The sequence below is a fragment of the Nelumbo nucifera genome, chromosome 1, assembly GCF_055504915.1.
Source record: "Nelumbo nucifera cultivar China Antique chromosome 1, China Antique-T2T, whole genome shotgun sequence".
NCBI classification, from domain to species: Eukaryota; Viridiplantae; Streptophyta; class Magnoliopsida; order Proteales; family Nelumbonaceae; genus Nelumbo; species Nelumbo nucifera.
Genome location: NC_142649.1, coordinates 203,432,895 through 203,456,733, shown reverse-complemented (window position 1 = coordinate 203,456,733; position 23,839 = coordinate 203,432,895). Strand labels below are relative to the sequence as shown.

Genomic DNA, 23,839 nt, shown 5'->3' with positions numbered 1-23,839 from the left:
CCCCCTCAAGCTGGAGAATATATATCATATAATCCCAGCTTGTTACATAGACAGTTCACTTTCCCTGAGCTTAGAGCTTTTATAAACAAATCTACCCACTGGTCATTGGAGCCCACATGTTCTGTATTTATCTCTCCGGCAAGAACCTTCTCTCTCACAAAGTGGCAATCAACATCTATATGCTTTGTTCTCTCATGAAAGACAGGATTGGATGAGATATGGAGTGCAGTTTGGTTGTCACGGTACAATTTCATAGGTTTATCCATGTGAAACCCAATTTCTTGTAGGAGATTCCTCAGCCACACTAATTCACAGGTAGTGTGAGTCATGGCCCTATATTCGACTTCAGCACTGCTTCTGGCTACAACCGTCTGCTTTTTACTCTTCCATGTCACAAGATTTCCTCCTAGAAATGTGCAATAGCCTGTAGTAGATCTTCTGTCACTTACTGAGCCTGCCCAGTCTGCATCTGTATACCCAACTACTTCAAGTTTTCCTCCTGGTTTATACAATAGCCCACAGCCTGGAGCTCCTTTCAGATACCTCACAATTCTAAGGACTGCATCCCAGTGAGGTATATGAGGATTCTGCATGAATTGGCTCACCACACTGACTGCAAAGGAGATGTCGGGTCTCGTGATAGTCAGATAGTTCAGTTTTCCCACTAGTCGTCTATACCTTCCAGGATCTTCAAATACTTCTCCTGTATCACTGTTCAACTTAACATTTGGTTCCATAGGGGTCTCAGCCGGTTTTGCACCTAACAGTCATGTTTCTTCCAATAGATCAATGACATATTTCCTTTGGCACAGATTCATACCTTGTTTTGACCTAGCAACCTCTATTCCCAAGAAATACTTTAATGTTCCAAGGTCCTTTGTTTGAAAATGATTTTGTAGAAATATATTTAGTTTGCCAATCCCCAATTTATCACTACTAGTGATGACAATATCATCCACATAGACCACTAATAAAATCTTCCCAGCTTCTGAGTCATAGTTGAACACTGAGTGATCAACCTGGCATTGCTTCATTCCAAAACTCTTCACTTCGCTGAACTTCCCAAACCAAGCACGTGGAGATTGCTTCAACCCATAAATTGCTTTCTTCAGCTTGCACACCTTACCACCCTCCCCCTGAGCAACAAACCCAGGTGGTTGCTCCATATATACCTCCTCCACTATATCACCATGGAGGAAGGCATTCTTTATGTCAAGTTGAAGGAGAGGCCAATCATACATAACTACCAAGGAAATTAGGGCACGAACGGAACCAATTTTAGCCACCGAAGAGAATGTCTCCATGTAGTCCACACCATACAACTGTGAGTAACCTTTAGCAACAAGTCTGGCCTTCAGACGATCTACACTACCATCTGGCAAGTATTTCACAGTATACACCCATTTACAGCCCACAGCATGCTTACTAGGTGGGAGAGTAGTAAGTTCCCACGTTTGAGTATGTTGAAGAGCAGAAAGTTCCTCCTCCATTGCCCGTCGCCATCCAGGTGAACTAAGAGCTTCTTGAACATTGTTAGGTATGGAAATAAAAGACAAAAGTGAAACAAATTGGTGATGTGAGGTAGAAAGACGAGATAATGAAACAAAATTGGAAATGGGATGGAGTGTAGAACTACGTTTACCTTTCCGTAAGGCAATAGGTAGGTCAAGATCTGAAGGTTCAGCAATAGGAGCCATGAGAGGATCCGTAGATGAGGTAGAAGCAGGAAGAGGGGCCGGTGTTGTTCGACGTGTATACACTTGTCGGATCGGTGGTCATTCAGTGGTGACCTGCACTGGATGAGGAGATGAGTCTACTCCAACAACAGCCTCCGGAACTGAATCACTGACAGGAAGAGGAAGAAGAGGTAAGGGTGAGGACAATGGTTTTTCATGACTGGAAAAGAAGGGGACAGACTCAAAAAAAGTGACATCAAGGCAGTCATAGAACTTTCGGGCAATGGGATTATAACACTTGTACCCTTTTTGAGTCCGAGAATAGCCAAGGAAGACACATTTAATTGAGCGTGCATCTAGCTTGTCCATTCCAGGACTCAGATTATGAACAAAGCACACACAACCAAAGACACGAAGAGTTAATGGAAACGGAGATAAAGTGGGAAACAAGATGGAGAAGGGGGACCGACCATGAAGAATAAAAGAGGGCATCCGATTAATGAGAAAACATGCAGTTAGTATAGCATCACTCCAGAACCGTTTAGGAACATTCATGTGGTGAAGCATAGACCGAGCAATTTCAAGAAGATGACGATTCCGTTCAACCACCCCATTTTGTTGAGGGGTGAAAGCACATGAGGTCTGATGAATAATGCCATGTTGTTCTAAATACTGTTGAAATGCAATAAGAAAGTATTCACGACCGTTATCTGAACAGAGAACTTTGATTGGAACACCAAATTGTGTGCGTATTTCAGCATGAAATTTTTGAAAAATGAAAAATAATTCACTTCTTTCTTTCATTAAGTAAATCCATGTCATTCTTAAACAATCATCAATAAAGGAGACAAAATACTTGTACCCATTATAAGACTCTATTTTGATTGGACCCCAAACATCTGAATGAACCAAAGAAAAAGAACTCAACATACGACTCTCAACTCTTGGACTGAAGGACACACGACGGTGTTTACCAAACTGACATGACTCACAATGTAAAACTGACTCAATGATGGAACCAACATCTTGAGAACCTTGAGAGATGGATGTCCCAGTCGGAAATGCCATTGTAGAGGAGTAAGGGAAGTCTGAAGTGCAATTGAAGATCCACCGCCGTCAAGGTAATACAATCCACCACCTTCATGCCCCCCACCAATCTTCTTCCCCGTCTTGAGATCCTGAAAAACACAAGTGAAAGGAAAGAAGGTAACAGAACAATTAAGAGCTTTGGTTATTTTACTAACAGACATAAGATTGAATGGAAACTTAGGTACATATAAAACAGATGATAAGGGGACAGAAGTCAAGTCAACATTACCAACACCACAGATGGGAGATGAGAACCCATTGGCAAGTATAACAGTTTGTGATGTGGAGGTTTTAGAAAGAGAAGAGAACACACCTACAGTCCCGGTCATATGATTTGAGGCTCTAGAGTCAATAATCCAGGAAAGAGTTTTAGATGACATGCAAGAAATACCTGATTGGGCATATGTGGTTGTGGCAATGGTATGCTGTGAAGTAGTTTGAAGGAACCGTTCATACTCATCACGCGGAACACTCACCATCTCCCTCCCAGAAGTAGATGTATATGTGGGAGGTGTTCGGTCTGCCAGTTTACTGTCAATAATAGCAACATCGCCTGCTACAGCACGATTAGCCCATTTAAAGGGAGGGCCATGTAGGTCATAACAGAAATTCACTGTGTGTCCATCCCTACCACAATGAGTACACTTCCTTGTAAAGTTATTTTTTCCTCTGCCACGGCCTCCCCCCGAGTCACGACCACCCCGACCAATCATGGAATTGCCACGGCCCCCTCTGGAATGACCTCCCCCTCTTGTACTATGTCCACCACCTCTAGTTGTCACAAGTGCTGATCTATCATACTGTGTGAGGTTCTCTCTCTGGACCAAAGAAATTCTACGAAGTCTTGAGAATACTTCCTCAAGTGTAGGAAGAGTAGAGCCCCCCAATATTTGAGCTCTAACTAGTTCATATTCCGACTTCAGCCCCACTAAAAATCTTGTAACATCTAACTACTCCCTTTGCTGTTGCTGAACTTGAATATCTGGAGTAAGGGGATGATAGACATTGAGTTCATTCCTTATATTCTTCATGTAGGCATAGTACTCTTCTAGCGTTTTGGTTCCTTGTTGTAAATCAAAGTACTCCTGATACAACTGATATACTCTTGTTGTGTTATCTTGTCCAAAATATAGCTTCTTAGCATGCTCCCATATATCCTTAATCGTATCAAGGAACATGAAGTTGGCACTGATTTTGGGTTCCATACTATTCCACAACCAAGTCATGATTTGAGCATCTTCTTGTTCCCAATCATCAAACCCTGAAGAGTCAACTGGTGGCTTCTCATCTCTTACATGCTTTACTTTCTTCTTTGCCTTGAGAAAAACTTCCACTGATTTAGCCCATGGAACATAGTTCTCCCCATTTAGCTTAATTGAGGTCATTTGTACCCCTAAGTAGTCAGAGGAAATTACTACACTAGGTTTCCGATCATTGTAGCCATCTCCTATTGCTGCCATTGTACTCTTTCACAGTTGTCTCTAACTTTACTTCTCAGCTACAAGCTGATTGATGTTGTTCACAGTTTGATATTTCAGCACCTATTGCAGTCTCTAAACACCACAGTGGAAGCACACACTTGTTCTTATTCACACTACTGCTGACTTCACATACTTACGTCCCACATAAGCATCAGTTTACCATTCACTAATCACAAGTAGAGGCCCTCTTACAACCACTCAAGCACCACAACACAGCCAAATCTGTTGCACCCAGTTCAGACTTGTTTAACACACTTAAGAGGGCATTACACAACCACAAGGAGTTCGGCAAGGTCATTGCATTCTACCTTACACCACTCGGCCACTTACAACAGCCCTAACACCATTCAACAACTTACAGCAGCCCTACACCATTCAGCTACTGCACACACTGCCCTTCCTAGGGCAACAATGAACCTAATTCTCTAGGTTCTACTCAATACTAACAGCTTCTTGTAGGGTTTCTACCCAGAAATATAAGTAACACTAGAAGAAGAGAGAACCGACCTTAGAATATCAATCAACCATTCACTGCTGAAGTCACTTTCCTTGTTGAAGAAGGTTATGCACAGCAGAGAGACAAGCTGTAATGTTTCTGACCTAGGGCGAACCAGCTCTCTCCATCGACTGGAAACAAAGGTGAAGAGTCACGAACAATGCTGAGGTGCTTTACCAACTGACGTAGGTCAGGAGCATGGCTCTAATACCATGTTTTGACTGTTGCTACAGTAGTCCGAACAGGAAGAAGAAGAAGAAGAAGAAGAAGGGTCTGTCGAAAATCTGATGGTTAACCCATCCAGTCGACCCCCCTTAATCTATATTAGATTCTAATAATGTTTACAAAGACAGAAATGCCCTTACTTAAGTGTGTGGCAGAGTAACTCTAATAACACTGCCACATAAGCAAGTTACTTAATAAACAGAAGAAGACTAAACTACCCCTATTCGGCACATCTTAACACTTAACAATTCCCTGAGTTTGTAAATCATGCAACATTTCAAAATGATGAATCAGCTTTAACAGTTAATTCAACTGCAATCAAAAATTGTCCCTGCTGTAAACCTCATCAATATGAGATAACAGCTTTAAAAGAATCATTTTACAATACCAACTTTGTTTTGTTTAGTTCCAACCAACTACTTAGGTATCCCTACGAAGAAACTCTTGCATTCAATTACATACAAAAAAAAGAAACATCCAACTTTATCTCTCATAAAAAGATAACTATAACAATGTCGAAGGAATACTTAAGAGTTCAATGGAGGAAACCAAAACTTAATCTCAGATTCGGATCATAATTCTCTTCATAAACCCTAAGAGAAATTGCAGTTGTACAATATACCACAAGGAAACAACTATAAGAAGTTGAGAGGATGGAGCCACAGAAATCCCACTTAGTCTTTCTTGGAATCACTGGCATTCTCATCCTGCCATGTTGCTTGCCACTGCTTATCATAGAATGTTGTTTCTTCTATAAGTTTTTTCAAAGTTTCTAAATCCTCATTCTTCCTGATTAGAAGAACTCCAGCTACAGCTACAAATAAGAGAGTTTTGCAGAAAAAGTTCCCCATCTGATCGACAAGACCTACCCCAGTCAAGCTATCCACAAAATAAGCCATGAAGAACCCTATCATCGCAGCACGACCTATGTAGAACAGAAAGTCAATAATTGATTCAAAACCAGCTTATAAAAGGGTCTATTAGATGTCAGGTCAGAATAAACAAAGACCAGAACCAACCATTGAGTAGCTCAGCTTCAGGAAGATGGAATCTTTTCATCCATGCCCACCAGGGAATAATGGAGGTATCAAAGACTACAGGATCATCATTATTAGATGATTCTGGATTTTCTTCAAGCCATTTCCGTCTCCTGACCTCTGAAAAGAATTAGCCAAAATGGCATATGAGAAACCAAACAAGATTGGACGAAATATGCTAGATTTTGATCAAAGAGAATAAATATGATAGTACCAAAAGTTCCCTACCTTAATCAAAAATGCATTGTCCGCTACTTTCATATGCATAAGATAAAGTTAATGCAGTCATGCTTCTTGTATTCATCCTCTAGTGAGTGAATATTGACCATGCCATTAAAAAATAAATTATCCAATCATAATCAGCACAATCAAAATGGCATGGGTCCGGTTAGTTTAACCTCATTCAGCACAAAATAAACAAAAAGTAAAGGGGCTACTTTGGCTGGTGCTATCATGGTTGCAAACCAACACCCCCCTGCATGTAGTCCAAGGAAAAGGCATAAAAATGGTTCTTCCTATTTCTTTCAGCTGTTGAATTAATGGAACAATTCTTTTTTTGAGTATTAATGACACAATTCTTAGATGCATTGTTCCTTGAAGTAGAACTTACAACTACTGGCTTCTTTCGAAAAATCGGTACAAACAAAAATGGACATTCTAAAGGACCAAAGACTAAAATTTGTACTGACTGGATAGCATTAACAATCTTAACATATCTTCTCTTAAAAGATTAGCATAAATACCCATTGGTGAAAACAAAGTTTCACAAATCCAGTAGTAACTAGGCAGCTGGCATGTGCAACATCCACAATAAGAATTTAAAATACACAGAGATGTGAGGCCCCACCATTAGTGGTGGAAGAGGATGCTAAGTCTGAGTCCATCTACCAGGGTGAGGTACAACATTAAATAACTAGATATACTTATCAACATTCATAAGCTAGCATTCCTAGTTTAAGCTATTTCAGTTCAGTCCAGACATTGAAATTTAATTTTGAATAATAGGAAAGATGCCCCTGTCAGAACAATAAAAGATAAACAATAAGAAAACTTGAATGAACTCAGAAGGGATATGTAAGCTTCTATATGGAACAGTCCAAAGAATTTACACACCAAAGCTCCCTCTAGTTTCCAAGGAAGCACTTAAGAAAGCTCCATAACTAAATGTTCTGTATTTTTTGGGGGGAGGTCTTCTGAAACAAAATAAATCACATAAAAGATCTCTGGGTGTGATTAAATCCATTTGAAATAAAACTCCACAAACTGCCAGAACTACAGGAAATTAAAAGAAAGCTCCATAACGCAAACCATAAATTAAACATCTTACAAGCTGCAAGAAATAACTACAGGAAATTAAAAGTAAAAAAGGGAAAAAATCCCATGAAAGGTATAACACGAAGTAAATCACAAATTAGAACAGACACAATGGGAAAATAATAATAATAATAATAAACAAGAAGAATTCACAATAGTACCCCACCTGCATCAATAACGGCGTCCCAGTTGGTCTTTCCATCTTTCTGAAACTGCTTCAAATCCCAAGTCCCTCCGAGCCATCTAGGGTCTTGGAACCTGGGCACAGCCTTCGCCACCGACGAGGCCGCCCCATTAGACCCAACAGAGACCTCTTCTATCTGCAACTTCTTCTCAGGTTTGGCGGGAGAAACTTCCTCCTTTTCTACTTTCTCCTCCTCTACAGTAGCAGCAGAACCCACTAGTCCAGCTCCATTATCCAATGCCCTTGCAGATAACAAACACGGATTTCTCTTGGATATCAGAGAAAGACAAGACTTCTGAGAAAAATGGGTTGTTCTTGAAGAAAGTTTATAAGAGACTCCAGGGAGATGAGAAGGAGGAGAAGGAGAAAACAATGCCATGGACATTTCCTATTTTCCTCTCCAGCGTAATCACAACATACTCTTCTTTGGGCTATCCTCAGCCTCAGAAATGAGGGTTGATTTATAACTGAAATTACGATCCCAAACTGGTAAAGAAATAATGGAACTCCAGGCTCCAGCTCAGAGTGAGATAACTATAACCAAGGAAGAGAAAAGAGTACTGTACTCTGTACTAGTACTATTGTGTAAGCTATCTGAAGCTTGGCGATCCACCGTATTAGAGTAGGTCTGTCTCTCAATTGATGTGGGTTCCACGATCAATGGTCTTGTCAAGGGCGATGAGGGTGAGTAGATCCGCGAGTAATATAAAAGATCTAGTGTTGACAGCAGCTCCAAGGGCGATAATAAAATGAAGCATTTTCGCTTTTTAGTTTTTACTTTTTACTGCCTCCATCTCAAAGGGATGCTGCTCTCGTATGACAAATTTCCACTCAATAGATTTATGACACGTGTCAAACGAAATCCATATCCTTTTCGTTTTGGTGATGTGCCACATCATCCATCATTCATATGTGCGCGAACCGAATATGATAACGTGTCATGCGGAGAAAGGTTCAAAACAGCCCATGCCCAGCCTTTCACGCAACTTGGGCCTGGATGGGCTGTCGGAGATTATGAGTCCGGACTGGGCCCAGCTTTGACGTTCGTAATGGGCAGCCAGTGGATCATGGACTCTTGGGCTAAATCCATGACTTCATTCTGCAGATATATATCAAATCAATGTGCATCGGTGGCACCAAATAGGGCCTGTTTGGGAGGGTTGAGCTGAAGACTCAGCTAAGCTGGTTCATCTGTTTTGATGCACTCTAAATAAGGGGTGTTAGGCAAGTCTTTTTGTGTCGTCTTTTGGGCCTTTCAAAGTTTGGAAGACCAAAATTTGGTCTTTCTCCATTTAACAATAAAAGATAAGAAGCCAGAAAGGCCTATGCCCTAAAATCTCATGAAATTCCAAAATGGCAAATAATCTAGAAGCTTCCTATATTTCTGCACCTACAGTCTTTCATTTAAGGTGATGTTTGGCATCTATGACGATTCCTCCTTGTCGATTATCCAGAAATTGGTGATTGAAAAATCATCAAAAATTGTTGTTTGGTATCATTTTTGAGAAATTGGCTTTTAGTTTATTTGGTACTGATTCTCAAGGGCCAATTACTTTTATATTAGAATTATTATTCAATTCCATGTTCGATGCCATGTCATCCTTAAAAAATCAGAATCAGCTAAAAATCAGGAAAGCACCAAAAAAATTGATCCCTTATAATGGTTGATTTCAATAATCGATTTTTAGTCGATTCTCCTGAAAATCACCAAAATTTCAATGGCAATTCCTATAACACTGATGTGGATCTGACATGTCAAGCATCATCATGATAGACTATAATACTTACCAAACGGTCTAGATTAAAGAAAAAAAAAAGCTAATTACAACTTTTGGCCTTCTAAACTGTGAGAAGATCTTCCTGAAAAATAATTGACAAACGCAAGCTAAGTTATTCAAAGAAATAAAAACTGACAGCCCTTGAAATGACTAGCAGCAATGTACACAGAGTCTTGTTAACAGCAAATTCGGACTCAAGGGAGACTGCATAGCCTTTTCTTGAATTTGATCAACAGAGTCCAGATCTACATACCAAAAGATGCTGGCCACAAACCCCACGACTATATGGCTGTAGCGTGTTGTAGGTGGGACGTGGACATCAGATCCGAACTCCTTTAATACTGAAATAAAAATAGGCCTGTCAATGGGTCGGGTCCGATCCAACGGACCTGATGGAACCGATTAGATCGGTTCTGGTTCCAACATTTATACCGATGGGTCGATTCCAGTTTATAATTTCTTGTTTCGATTATTATCGGGTCGGTACCAGGTCCACCCTATCCCGAATCAATTATTCTGGTTCCTAATTCCTCTATCTTTCCATTCAATTACTGAAAAAACGAATCGGTTTAGTTTGAATGAAGACTTTTAGTTCAAATTTCAGTTGAGTAGCGAGAAACCCAGATCGATTTCGGTTGAATCTGCAAAAAAAAGGTAAGGATTTTTATCTCTACACAGTTCTAAGTTATTTATCAGTTGATCCTGCAAAGAAGTTAGGAACGTTGTTCTGAGTTTTTTTATCTGTTTTTAAGAATATATGTAAACAATTCAGGCAAAAACAAGATTTGAAATTTCAATCCATTTTAAGTTGGAAAAATCAATCTTTTTTTGTTATGAATTTTGTCTATAAGTTAGTTTCAGGTCAACCCATCTCTAACAGAACCGATCGATTCTGCAGTTTTACCCTTCTGTTTGCATTGTTCTGAATACTAGGGAGCATGGGTTTTTTCTTCCTTAATAAGCATATTATAATGGGGTCCATTGGGTAGGACCCGATTGTCCCAATAACTGATCAATTCGGTTCTGAGTTCAAAATTACAGATTCTATAGGGTCTGAATCAGTTCCGGATCCATGATTTCACTTATCAGTTCAGGACCGGGTCTACCAGGTTCTGACCCAAAACCGACCTGTATAGGAATGCAAAGTGCAAAGGATACCTAAATTCAAATTTAATTCTTAATATCCGAATTGAGTATTAATCATATTCAGATACTGAATATGATTAATAAACTTAACAAAAAGTATAAAATATTATATATCATTAATAAATTAAATTAAAGTTGAGTTTGATATTATATACAATAAATAAAATGAAATGAAATGAAAATGACCTTCATGAGAAAAAGTTCTGACCAGTGATTTTCCATGTGTCGTAAAACATACGGTACTGGCAACCACCATTTAAGCTAATAAATGATGCATTTAAATAAATGACTTTTTAGAGTTCAGTCTCTTTCATAATTGTTTTATTGATTTTCCAAATGTATTTATGCCCACTCACTATAAATAAGAAATAAAAAGTAACTGATGGTTCTAGTGAATTAAAAAAAAAGAAAAAAAAAAAGAAATTTGTGTGTTTAATCTATTTCTAATTGTAAGGATTAAAAATATAAGTTCGATTATTATTTTATATCTCATTTAATCTCCTTTAATTAAGTCTTATACTTAAGGTATTAAATCTCATTTTATCTTATTATATCCTATATTTTAAGTTGTTTCTCACTAATAAATGCTACTAATTAGATATATGTCAATATTCTTAATAATATAAATCCATATATTTTAAAATTGACTCAAAAACAAAACCATTCTTTATCCAAATAGTGGTTAAGCAATTCAACCATCTGAATCAAATTGGTCAGTTTACGAAGTCATATTTAGGTAATAACATTTTTAAAATAGAAATAAATATAGAAAATTATAAAAAAATATAGAAAAATTAGACACATTTATGTAATCAAAATAAAAATTAAGTGCAATAAGCACCAATTATTTTTATTGATAATGAAAATGAAATACGTAATTTAGAACTTGCCAAAAATGAAATATAAAAATTAATAATAAATTGTTCAACTTTGGGTTAAATGCATTAAACTTTAGCGTCATAAATAAGTAATAAAATATAAAAATAAAAAATATACACATTTTGCAAAAAAAAAAAAACATTCAGACACATGTATAATATCATATATTTATCATATTAAACAAAAAGTAAGTGTAAAATATCAGAATTAGTTTTACACACACAAAAAAAAACTATAGTAAAAATTGAACAAATCTATGATTTTATATTTACACTACTATTAAAAATATGAATAAGATCATGAAAATTTCTTTTGACTAAAATACTTATTTTTTTAATTTATTCCCTATTTAATTGTGAGGTTTAAATTGTAAACTGAAGTACTACTTTTCACCATATTCAATTCACTCTATTTAGATCTTACATTTTTTATAAATGAACAAAAAAAAGATGCACAAAAAAATTTGCAAAATGAATAATCTAACCAAGCAGTAGGGGTGCAAATGGATTGGATCATGATCCAATCCGATCCTTTTGTTGGATTTGGATATCCCCACTCCGGATCTTCGGATCGGATTAGGTTGGATAATATGCTCCAATTAGAAACTGGATCCAATTTGGATCACTCCCTATCTGATCTGACATACATACATACATACATACATACATACATACATACATACATACATACATACATACATACATACATACATACATACAATATATACATACACATACATATATATGTTATTTATTTATTTATAAATATATTATTTATATTGCATTTTTGCAAAATTGTTATATTATTTATTTTTTATAAAAAATGTATATATGATGAAAATAGTTGAAAAGATACTTATATTTTTTGTTTTTCTTTATTTAAATTGTTATATTTTAATTCTCTTTTAATATTTTATTAATTTTTAAATTAAATTGGAACAAATCAAATCCAAATATCTGACTTCCTCATTAGATTCGTATTCAAATCCATGTTTATGAGATGCGACTGGATTTGCTGTTAATAGTATTGGATCATATTCGGATATACCTTGATTCGAATCCGATAAAATCCATTTGCATCCCTACTAAGCAGGTGGGCTTGTCAATGATGCCTAAAACTTCACAATTCAATCCGATTATCACATATTTAAATGAGATGTTTATGTAATCAGATTTTGATTTTACAATATATACATACACACACACATCCTTGCTTTATATAAAACAAGAATGCATATTAAACACATGCAATGCATAAAATTAAATAGAAAATTGGTTAAGTTAGGGTTGGTAAATTTAGGGTTTAACATAGATTGGCCCCAAAATCTGATCCAATCCATCTAAATTATACTCCTATTTTATTAGAGAGAGCCAAAAGAGGTTGATAGAGATTTAGGTTGCGGTGTAAAACCTCAATGATGGAGTTTCACACCAAACCGTTGAACTTTCGGAACATGTGATTATCAATGTAAAACCTTATTATAAGTGACATTTTACATTGGTTTACAATGTAAAACTCCACTCCATCCAAATGCCAATAAATCTGAATCGGGAGTGGAGTATTACATTGATCTTGATCTACATTGCAAATAAACACTAACAAAACTAAACTGATGGTAAGGTCTTACATCACAAACAAACGCAGCCTTAAGAGGAAATGACAGAATTGATTGGATAACAAGAAGGTAAGTCATTCATTAGGCTTATGTTTGGTGGATTTAGGGTTTGACATTGTATGGGTTGAGGCTAGTATCCATGTTTAGGGTGAATTGGGATCTCCTACCAACAAAACATGTTCCAACATGATCTAACACCACATGTTTCACAATAAGACTGGGCCCACAAAAAAATCAAGACTGTGAGATCATATTGGGAATAGGGATGCAAGTCAGGCCGGGTTAGGTTGAGTTGAGGCCAATCCTAAGTTCGAAACCCCAATCCTAACCCTAACCCAACCCTAACTAAATTCCTTCAACCCTAACCCAACCCAACCCAACCCGAAGTCAATTTCGAGTTGGGTTGGGTCCAACCCAACCTTCTTCCCATGCTTTAAAACCTCATAGAATTTATAGATTTTAGATCTTAACTCAACTTTCACTACATATATTAATCCTATGTTTCATTAGTATTTGTTTGTTGATGTTATTTTTTGGTTCTTTTAGTACAAAATTCAGAAAAACTAGTGTTAGAAATTACTATAGATTATTATGATTTTGACTTACGATAGATCTTTCTTGGGCAGCAAACAACATAGAGGAGATGAAGAATAAAATTTAAAAAAAGATATAAAATAATGTTATTTAGGTTTTAGTCTTTCTGATTGGGATTAAGTGAAGTGACTATCTTAAAAGAAATACATAATACTATGTGGTGGGGGTTATACAAATATCATACATCTAAACAAATCAATGTATATTATATATTACATATAACATATATTTATATATGACATGTATTATAGAGTCGGGTTCGGGTTGGGACAAATTGGCTAAGGGGTCAACCCTAACCCAACCCGAAGTAAAGTCAGATTTATGAATTTCAACGCTAACCCTAACCCTAACCTGAACATCAGCCTGATCTAACGCAACCCAACTTTTTCGGATTGGGTTCGGGCCAACCCCGCCCAAGTTGCAGCCTTATTTAGGAGGGTGTTGGAATGTATTTTGTTGGTAAGTAATTTGAACTTGTTTTATGGTTCCATGATCACCCAAACCCGGTCCGTCTTTTAAACAATCCGGCGAAAAAGACAGAAAATCCAACATAAAAAACTGGCCCGAACAACAGAACACGAGGTGATGAAGTGTTGGTCCAATTTTTGGCAAAATTTTGTAATCTAAGTCGTAGGTGGAATATCAGAACAAGGATCAACGGCGATAAGAGATAACGGGGGACTACCAGCACCTTACGTTAGCATAACGTACTCAGTTTCCCGCAAACTCTCTTTTTATTTTTACGCTTTCGTCTTCTCTGCTTCCTTCCTTTGCCGATGCGGAACATTTTTTATTTCTCCAGGGCCAGACCATGACAACATTCCCCTCCAAATCTTCCCTCCCTTTCTCCTCCGACCCTCCTTCTCCAAACCCGGCTCACGATATCTCAGATGGAGCCGCCGAACGCCGCCTTCAGGAGGCGGAGGAACGGCTGCGGGAGGCCATAGAGGAGCTGCAACGGCGGCAGCGCCGCGCCCGGGGGCTCCACCCACCTTGCGAACATGCCGACGAATCTTGTGTTGCCAACGCCATTGGTAATCTGTGCCAGAGCTTTCTCCTTTCTTATGGTGTACGAGTTGGCATCGGAATCCTTCTTCGCGCTTTCAAGCTCGCTCGGCGGAAGTCCTACTCTTCCCTCCTTGATCTCAAGGTAGGGTTGGCCACTTGATTGCTCATAATGCGTAACTTCTGGTTCATTACTGGATTTCGAATTGTAATTGCACAATTGAATAATGCGTAATTGGATCATATCTGTCACCGCGGTCTGGAGATAAATCAGAGCTGAAAGAATAGTAGTTATTGGATGGCTTGCACAATAGCCTTTTTCCCATTTTGACCTATATATTGGACAACTTACTCTTACTCTGTTGCTTTCATCAAGTAGCCAAAATGGGTCATCCCTCTCTTGGCTTAATTCCACTGTTACCCTTGACTTGTATTGGGATTTTCAACTTACTTCTTCTTATAATCAACTTTTAGTTATCCGCAGAAGAGACGTTTCCATGCCTATAGGAATCGATGATTATTAACCATATACAACATTGATTCCATCTCTCCTCAGCTGACTAGTTGTGAACAATGGTAGCGTTGAAATCTGCATCACTTTCTTTCAGCGAAATTTTCTATATTATTATTCAATTCTTGATTAGGGTTTCCTTGGTTTTGATATTTTTCCGTGGGAGTCTGCTTGAATTTGAATCATAGGATCCAGTTAAATACCAATAGCAGTTTTAGGGAAACTTGACTGCTATATATATATATATATATGGAAAAAAGTAAGGTAAATTTATTCAAACAGAAAAGGAGAACATTACAACAAAACCCAGGGAAAAAACTGCCTGAGTGCGGATCAGATTACAGACTCATCCAAGACTGAGAACGAAACAAGTGAGCCAAATTCTGATGCCTAAACGCCTCAGTAATCGACACCCAAGAGATCAACTTTGCCCACAGTTCTCTGCACTGACTCTTCAGGACTTTTAGCTCTACTGCAGAAAATTCTATTATTTCTCTCAGTCCAAATAGACCACAAAACAGCTGCAGGAATGATCTTCCATACTAATCTTCCTTTCTTGTTGAGACTGTCCACTCTTCAACAGTACAACAGTTGCTTGACTGATCTTCGCATAACCCAACTAATACCCAGAGCCTTCAGGAAATGTCCCCATTGTGGAAGTCGGGCAGTGAATGCACAAGTGATCTGTAGTTTCTGAAAGAGAACCACACAACACACAAGAGGGGTCCAGAACCTGAATGCCACGTCTCTCCAGATTAGCTCTAGTCAAACATTTATCAAGAACCATTGTCCAAACAAGAAAGTTAGCCTTGGAGGGGCTAATTGGATTCCAAATCTGATTGGCAGGAAAAACCGGTTGACCTGAACTGTGTAGCTTGAAGGCCAAGGACTTAACAGAGAAACAAACTTGACTGTTATATTTGCTTAGCTGATTGTATGCCTATACGGTTCTTTTGTTAAATCAGTATGGACATGAAGAGCTACATTCAACAACCATATCAAATGACAAATTTCACCCAGAACCTGAATGTCGATCAGGTGAGCAGCATTGTTAAGTCTTTGCTGGTTTTCCAAGCAGGAAAATGGACACATGGAAGGGCCCTAGTCCAGTGATGTAATGTGACTTTGTGTTTTCCAAGTGGTCACCTAAACTAGGTCTACATCTGAATGAATGGTTTTAGAAGAGTTTGTAGAGAGGGATATAAGTGATAAGTGAAATTTTATTAATAATAAGAGAGACTCTCAGTGGATACAGTATGGAAGTTCCAAGAGGCTCAAGCTGCAGCCTCAAAGAGAAAACAGAATTACAATTGAGCCCAAAATAAGTTGTCCCTAAACACCCCTTTCTTAGCTAGAGAACCTGCCAGCCCATTAGCTGATCTCCTCTCCCACTGAACTCTCACTGTTATCTTGGAGGTTAACCACTTGAATCTTCTCATCACCCCTCTTAAAGGACCAGGCTACAGTCTCTGGCTCCTTCAGCCACCCAGTTACTAGTTTATTAGTTGATATATAAACAGTAAATACAACAGGAATGAAAACTTCCAAATCAGGAGAATGTAGAGCTAAATTTTGACCATTTCTCTTTCAACCAAAATGAGGTAGCGGAAATTTAGTATGTGTTCCTCAGGCAATCTTGGGCCTTCTGGAGTCATTAAAGGGAAGGGGGTTACCTGAGAGTGCAGTAAATGGTAGTCTCAGGATCTACTTGGTAAGGCATTTCATTAAGAGCTGAGATATTGGTATTGTTTGTAGCTTATAAGGTCCAAAGATAGGCTTTTCTCTAGGGTTCAAGTGAGAATAGATTGAAGGTAAGTCTTAAGTGGTCTTAGGCTGGATAATTTCCTCAATTCCTCTTTCGGTGGTCCATGAACCCTTTATCATTTTATTAAGGAGGACAGAGCCTTGGCATTAGCTTGTTCAGATGGATATCAGGATTTGCTAATATATTGCAGATAGTCTAACCAGAGGATGAGTAAGGATTATCATCATCATCCATGCTTTATCCCCACTATATGGGGTTGGCTACATGAATCCTATTTTGCTAATCTGTTCTATTTAAAGTCATAGCCACTGTTAAATTATTAGTGTTTAAGTCATTTATTATATTTCTTCCCATGTCCTTTTTGGTCTACCCCTAGCTCTTCTAGCCCCTTCCACTTGTAAAAAATCACTTCTTCTAACTGGAGTTGTTGGTGGTCTTCTATGCACGTGACCAAACCATCATAGTCTATAGTTTACTCTCTCATTTTATCACTTATTGGAGCTACTCCTAGGTTTCTACGGATGGCTTTATTCCTGATCCTATCCTTTTTAGTTTTTCTTTCCACTCATCCATCTTGGCATTCCCATTTCTGCCACATTCATTTTCTAAACATGTTGTTTCTTGCCTGCCCAACACTTTGCTCCATACAACATAGCTGACCTTTACAACCTGCTCTAATTCTTTGGGTGGCATCCACAATCTCTCCCTTGTTATGAATTATTGAACCAAGATACTGGAAATGGTCACATTAGTTATCTCTTGGTCTCCAATCCTAAGTGTATCATGATTTACATTCCTATTATTACTAAATTGTGGGATGCAACATTTATTTATTTTGAAAAAGTAATGAAATGTATTGTGTAAATGACTGGTTACATTCAAAGCTCATGTACACTGACAACCTGTACGATGGGGTTGCGTAATAAGCATGGTTCGGTATGCTTTCAGTCTATAAGCAAAATATCCCTGTGAAAAAAACCCTGAATTTCGTCTGTGTAGATAGCCAAGAAAACCAAGTTCCCTTGACTCTTCCTAGCAGCATATTATCTGAATAGATTTATTCTCAAATATGTGATTATTCTTCCCCATCCAAATGCACCAAAAGATGGCTAGAGGCATAAAATCCAATCCCACCTTTCATTTCTTACTTAGCCCATCCAGCTTCCAGCCAAGAATAAAGTTTTTAACTAACTGTGGAAAGCATCTCTTCCAACCAAAGATGTAGAGCAACTGACCAAATTCTGGCAGTGACCTAGCAATGCAACAAAAGATGATTAGCATTTCAATCTCATCCAGGCAAAAGATGAAGTTGGCATTATCCAGTACCATTCCTCTACAAATGAACTTATCCATTACTCCATTGTCAAGTGTTTCTCCAAGGCTGCAGTCCATACAAAAAAGGCCATCTTGGATGGAGAACCTGTCTAGCAAATTCTGGAACATGGAAATTCACTGCAACGTTGGAGTTGAGCTTTTTGATCTGAGAATGAACCAAACCTATTTCACACCTATCTCCTGCTATCTGCCGCTCCTATTTGAGGAACAACCCTTTGGATTTTATTTTTTAATAACTCAAACAGAGAATCAGCCTCCCAATAATTCAGATTTCTTCTAAACCGTAGGCTCCATACAATTGCCCTGTTTGAGTTAGCATGACCTTCTTTGACTAGGACATCCCTTTCATATTCAGCCATAAATAGGGCTGGGTATAGTTGCATCGGCAGATGGCCTTTAGACCTGTTCACAGACCATGCTTCGGGCTAGGCCACTGAACTTTTTACACTGCTTTGAGCTCTGCCAACCCATGTATGGGTCTAATGGTCATCACAGAATTTGTTCCTCCAAAAACTAACCCTTGAGTCCTCACCAACATTTTATTTATTTATTTATTTTTTTGAGAAATGTTAACTTGTATTCATAAAAGGGAGGGATGTACAAGAGACCTAAAAGATCCCTCACCAATATTTTAGCTGTTTAGAACTCCCCCCGAGATGGATGATGAATGTATCATGAGCATTGACCTACTAATTAATAATGCAGTCCTTAATTAACTATTCAATCAACTGGTTTACACTTTTATAATACTTCTATTTACTAAGAGACAGAGGTGTACCCTCCTTTGAGGGGTAATGATATGAGTTAGGGGAGAACAGAGACTGGGAATGATGTATATTAAGAGAAAACTTAGATGTCACTATGTGAATCAGTTGTAGGGATGGATGGGTCTGGGTGCTAAGTATAGGTTTATATTTCAGTGCTCTGTATTTCTTCAAAATTTATATAATCACTTCCCTTCTGAATTGTCCAAGTCCAACAGACCACAAATTGAACTAATTTCTATTGTATCCTCCCTTTAAATTGGAACTGCAAGAACACCCAAGCTGACACCATATTCTTATGTTCATGACATAATCAACTGCACACTTGGGCACCCAAGCTAAATGCGGGGCCCCAAGGACTAAATCTTCCAAAATATGATCCATTCCGGTCTCACGATACTATTAGACTTATCTTGAGGACTAAACCTTTTTTTTTTATTGGATAAACCTTCTAAATTATGTTCCATTTTGAAAGCAGGATGTGCTCATTTTCCTTTACCTTCTATTGCATTTCTTGTGACCATTGGTGCAAAATAGGAAAGAAAAAAATTCTGTTATTTTATCTGTATTATTCAACTAAAATGATTTACCGAAAAAAAAAAACTAAAATGAGAAATGTATTAAAGGATCTCCTCTAGCCATACTCATCACCATAAATTGATTGAGGTGATGTCATAGGATTCACAATCAAATATCTGATCACGGAGGAGGAATTTTGATTTTATTGATGAAAAAAGAGAAGGAATTCTGACATAGAATGGGATGCTTGTTTGATAAAAATAATTGCATGGAGACTGATTATCGGCAGCTTAAGTACAGAAATAACATAATTATCACTTCTAATCAACATACTAAGTTCAACAAATCAGTTCATCTAATGGAAATCATAGTCTTGCACAACTAGCTGTTTTAATTTAGTTCTGCTGTTGCAAGAAAAATAAGGAAGCCAAATCCTCTTGGTTATTTTCTTATATGGTGTTAAAGGCTTTGTAAATATTTCTACATCTGTCTCCTATTTAGATTTTTGCCTGGTGTTTGGAGGATATGATAGAGGTCCCATCATTACTCAAATAAGACTTAAAAAAAATTAAAGCACTGTACATTCAATGTTTTGTCACGTTGATATCGTACATTATTTGCTTTCTATGTGCAGCAACTTGTGTCAGAGAAAGACCTTATAGTAAGAGAAGAAGCTTGTCGCATTGGGTTACTTTTTGGCGGTTTTACTGGATCTTATCATGCCCTTAGGTGTCTACTAAGAAAGCTTAGAAAGAAAGAGACACCTTTGAATGTGTAAGTTTCTGGCTATGACATGACTTCTGTCTTTAGCTTTCATTTTTAATTGTTATTTTAGGCAGTGATTTGGAATCTCTAATTTTGATGAAAGGGTCATCTTGTTGGGCAAGGACAAAATTACTCTCATTATTGACTAGAATAATTTTATAGGATTATTTGAGGCCATACACTAGGGCCCCATTGTTTTTCGGTAAAGGAGGGGGGGGGGAGAGTTGATCAATGGGGAAGTGGTTGCCGTTGACCAACAATCCCATGTTCACTTTCCGGTAAACTGTGGGTCCCAGGGTAGTTGCTTTTCACTGAGTAAATGATACCCATCTCCCAGGTGGGTAAGTAACTTTCCCACCTGGGGGGAAAATTGCCAAAACATCATGGGACAAAATTGCCCCTTGTAATAATTGCATTTTCTGGGTAAAAAATGGTCAAAAGAATATTTACCTGGGAAACACTTTTTGATCAAAAGAACACAGGTAAATGCACTTACCTAGGTAAATGGCTTCCTGAAAAATGAACGGGACCTAGGAGTGTTTTTAATGTTTTCAAGAGAAGCACCATGTTTGCTAAGATAATGGAGTGCAGAATCACTGATCTCTACTTAGTTTTAGGTTTTGTTTTTAAAGATTGACATTTTTGAGTGGTTTTGATAACCATTAATGCATGATCATTCCTATTCCATATTTATGACTGTTAAAGGGCGTGATGGAGCAGAATTTTAGCAGGTTCAGTTGCAGGATTGTCAATTTTAGCATTAGATGATTCCAGCCGGAGGCGCACTCTTGCTTTGTATCTTTTAGCTAGGCTTGCCCAGGTACATGATTAAGTTTTGAATTGCCTATTTTAACTGGAGTTCAGAAATGGTTTAAATCATATTTTCTAATATTTTTCTAATACTTGCTGTTATTTTATTTAGTGTGCTTATAATTCCGCAAAGTCAAAGAACAAATTTCATCTTTGGGGTAGCCATTGGAGTCATGGAGATTCGTTACTATTTGCTTTCGCATGTGCCCAGGTGAAGAAAGCTCAAATTCTAACTATGCACACACACGTATCTTGATGTTTAATAAGTTTGCACCTGATTTTGTGGGGGTAAGTTACTTCTATAACTCCATTCATTATTACTTGTTGTCTGATTATTTGGCAGGTTATGTATTCCTTTGTAATGCGTCCAGAGAGCTTGCCTAAATCATATCAAGATTTCATTCAGAAGACTGGACCAGTTGCAGAGCCTGTCTACAAGGCTGTAAGGGATAGCTGTAGAGGTTGCTCAGTAGATGTTGCTGCTCTCTCTGCTTACCTATCTAACCGGAAAGAACCTGGCACTGTAAAGTTGGAGGAGCATCCCTCTATAATACCGTGTTCAATAATTCATCCAGACATAAATTCGTGTTTAGTTCATAATGCAAATGCAGCATCAGCAACATTCAGAAAAACATTTCCACTCTACTTCTCTTTGACTTTTGTACCGTTTGTTGTCCTGCACTTGCAAAAGGTACATCATTTCTGCCACAGATTGGCCAGACTTTTCCTACGGCATTAGAAACATGTATATGATATATTTGTTAGAAGTGTCTGGTCTGGAATTTTGTTGGAGTTACGTTAGCCAGGGAAAAGAAAATTTGAGTTTACTTAAAATGTTCAAGTCACTGATTTGGTTGTTTGTGAATATATGCATCAAGTATTTTCAGTTAGATCTATTATGCAACATCTACAATTATGATGTGTACGCGAGCTTGCATTATTTTTTCCATGTAACCACAGACATGTTTTGAACAACCTTTGCACAATATGCATTATGTTCATTCATGCAAATACTAGCTTTCTGTGGAAGCTGATTAGTTGAAAATTTGATGTCCTCTTAGTTCATGGAGTCTCCTGCTCGCACCTGTTGGCATGCTGTTAAAGGTGCTGTTCGCTCAACAACATTCTTGTCTGCTTTTGTTGGAATATTTCAGGTAGCTAGTTACTTGTATCTGGAATTCTTGATTTCTAGACAATCTGTCAATCCCATATTCCTAATGTTGCATTTTTGGGTGATGCAAGGCGGTCATATGTTTGCACAGAAAGGTAGCATCAAGGGATCACAAGCTTGTGTATTGGGTTGCTGGAGGACTCTCTGCCCTTTCTGTACTATTGGAGAAGAAGGCCAGACGTGGAGAACTGGCTCTTTATGTTCTTCCACGGGCTGGAGATTCTTTGTGGTATATATTAGTGAATCGTCATCTGCTTCCAGATATCAAGAATGCTGAGGTAAATCACTTGCAACATTCCAAATTCTTTTATTGCATTGGCTTGCAACATCATTTCAGCATAAATACTGAAAATTAAGTAGATTGAGCTCAATTAACATTCTCTGTGTATATTAAATAGATTAGAGTTTCTGCTTCGCATCAAAAGTTGCATTGTCTTAAGCTTAAATTATCAATAGAATAGATGATAGAACCATTAGTACTCTATTTTTGTATTGATGAATGGGTATCACTGTTAGACCATTAATCTATTATGCTGTCTGAGGTAGAAAATTTACCATGTGCAAATTAATCTTTATTGAGTGGCCATGCTGTCGAGACAAAAATCTACCTATGATGTTTATGCAATTTCATCAGCTCAAGTGGATCACATGTGCAAATTAATTAATGAGTTTTTAGCTACAAAAATCAACTTAATTCTTACTGAACAGAAGCAGCATATTTCCTTTTAGAGTTTGATTGAAGTATGATGAAATCTCCAATCTATTTTACCAAATGTCACAGGTGGCTCTTTTCTGCATGTGCATGGGAGGAATTATGTATTATTTGGAACATGAGCCAGACACAATGGCCCCATTCCTCAGGGGCTTGATACGTCGCTTCCTTGCTAGTAGGATAAGCAATCCAGGTCCATCCTCCAACCGAAATGCATCCTATTCATACCTACAAACTTTTGATGTGATAAAGAAACCAAAATTGCAAGAGAGCCGAGGAACTGAAACTTCAGCCTCTGAAAAGTATAATCTTGAATCCATCCCTGGACTATAAGGAATTAGTCTCTGATCAAAGCTATATAATCAGAATATCAAACTTGGACTTCTTTTTTTTTCTTTTTTTTTTTTAATTTGATCGTTTGCTATATTTTAAGTTGGGCAAGAAATTCTGCCTCATTTTTTGGAACCCAGAATCTGGAAGCTATAGAAAAAGGGATCTGGAGATTGCTACCGGTCCATGTTAACCAGTAAGATGCAAGGGTTTTTCTTGTTCACGTTGTAGATTCTTCTTCTTATTTCCCCACACTTTGTGTACCGAAGCAATGTGTTATGGATAGTTTCCTGAAGAAGGCAATGATAATTGATCCGGATCTTCTCCACATTTTTCTCACTCAGGATCTGCCGCCGGCCATGCTGTGTAAAAGGTTCTGTAACCAATAACACGATGTGGGTGGCGTGTATACATGGGATCCACACCGGCATGTTCATTTGTGATAAATCATGTAGTCTTTTAAGCACCGCATGGCGAGCAGCTGATCCGGGCTCTGATTTTCTATTTGGAGAACATGGTCGTAGGACATCCTTCAACATGGACAAAATGCTCGTAACAAAGGTTAGCAATTGGGTGGGTTAGATGCTGATTACAATACATTAACCACCAACTAACTAACTAGGGGTTATCACCCAAGG

General features: G+C 37.8%; 2 protein-coding genes across 2 annotated transcripts; one reads left to right on the top strand and one right to left on the bottom strand.

The window, feature by feature from the left end:
• Window positions 1-5,394: 5,394 nt before the first annotated feature.
• Window positions 5,395-7,965, bottom strand: LIL3:1 (Chlorophyll A-B binding family protein). The gene is made up of 3 exons (XM_010276194.3): window positions 7,485-7,965; window positions 5,987-6,124; window positions 5,395-5,892 (listed from the first exon to the last, which is right to left on the bottom strand). The coding sequence occupies exons 1-3, from the start codon at window positions 7,885-7,887 to the stop codon at window positions 5,642-5,644; spliced, it is 792 nt and encodes a 263-aa protein (XP_010274496.1). The 5' UTR covers window positions 7,888-7,965; the 3' UTR covers window positions 5,395-5,641.
• A 6,290-nt stretch (window positions 7,966-14,255) lies between these two features.
• Window positions 14,256-23,254, top strand: LOC104609811 (Mitochondrial import inner membrane translocase subunit Tim17/Tim22/Tim23 family protein). The gene is made up of 8 exons (XM_010276193.3): window positions 14,256-14,664; window positions 20,048-20,187; window positions 20,899-20,998; window positions 21,101-21,199; window positions 21,332-21,679; window positions 22,050-22,142; window positions 22,231-22,437; window positions 22,941-23,254. Exons 1-8 carry the CDS (start codon window positions 14,326-14,328, stop codon window positions 23,202-23,204), a joined length of 1,590 nt encoding a protein of 529 aa, XP_010274495.1. The 5' UTR covers window positions 14,256-14,325; the 3' UTR covers window positions 23,205-23,254.
• Window positions 23,255-23,839: the final 585 nt, after the last annotated feature.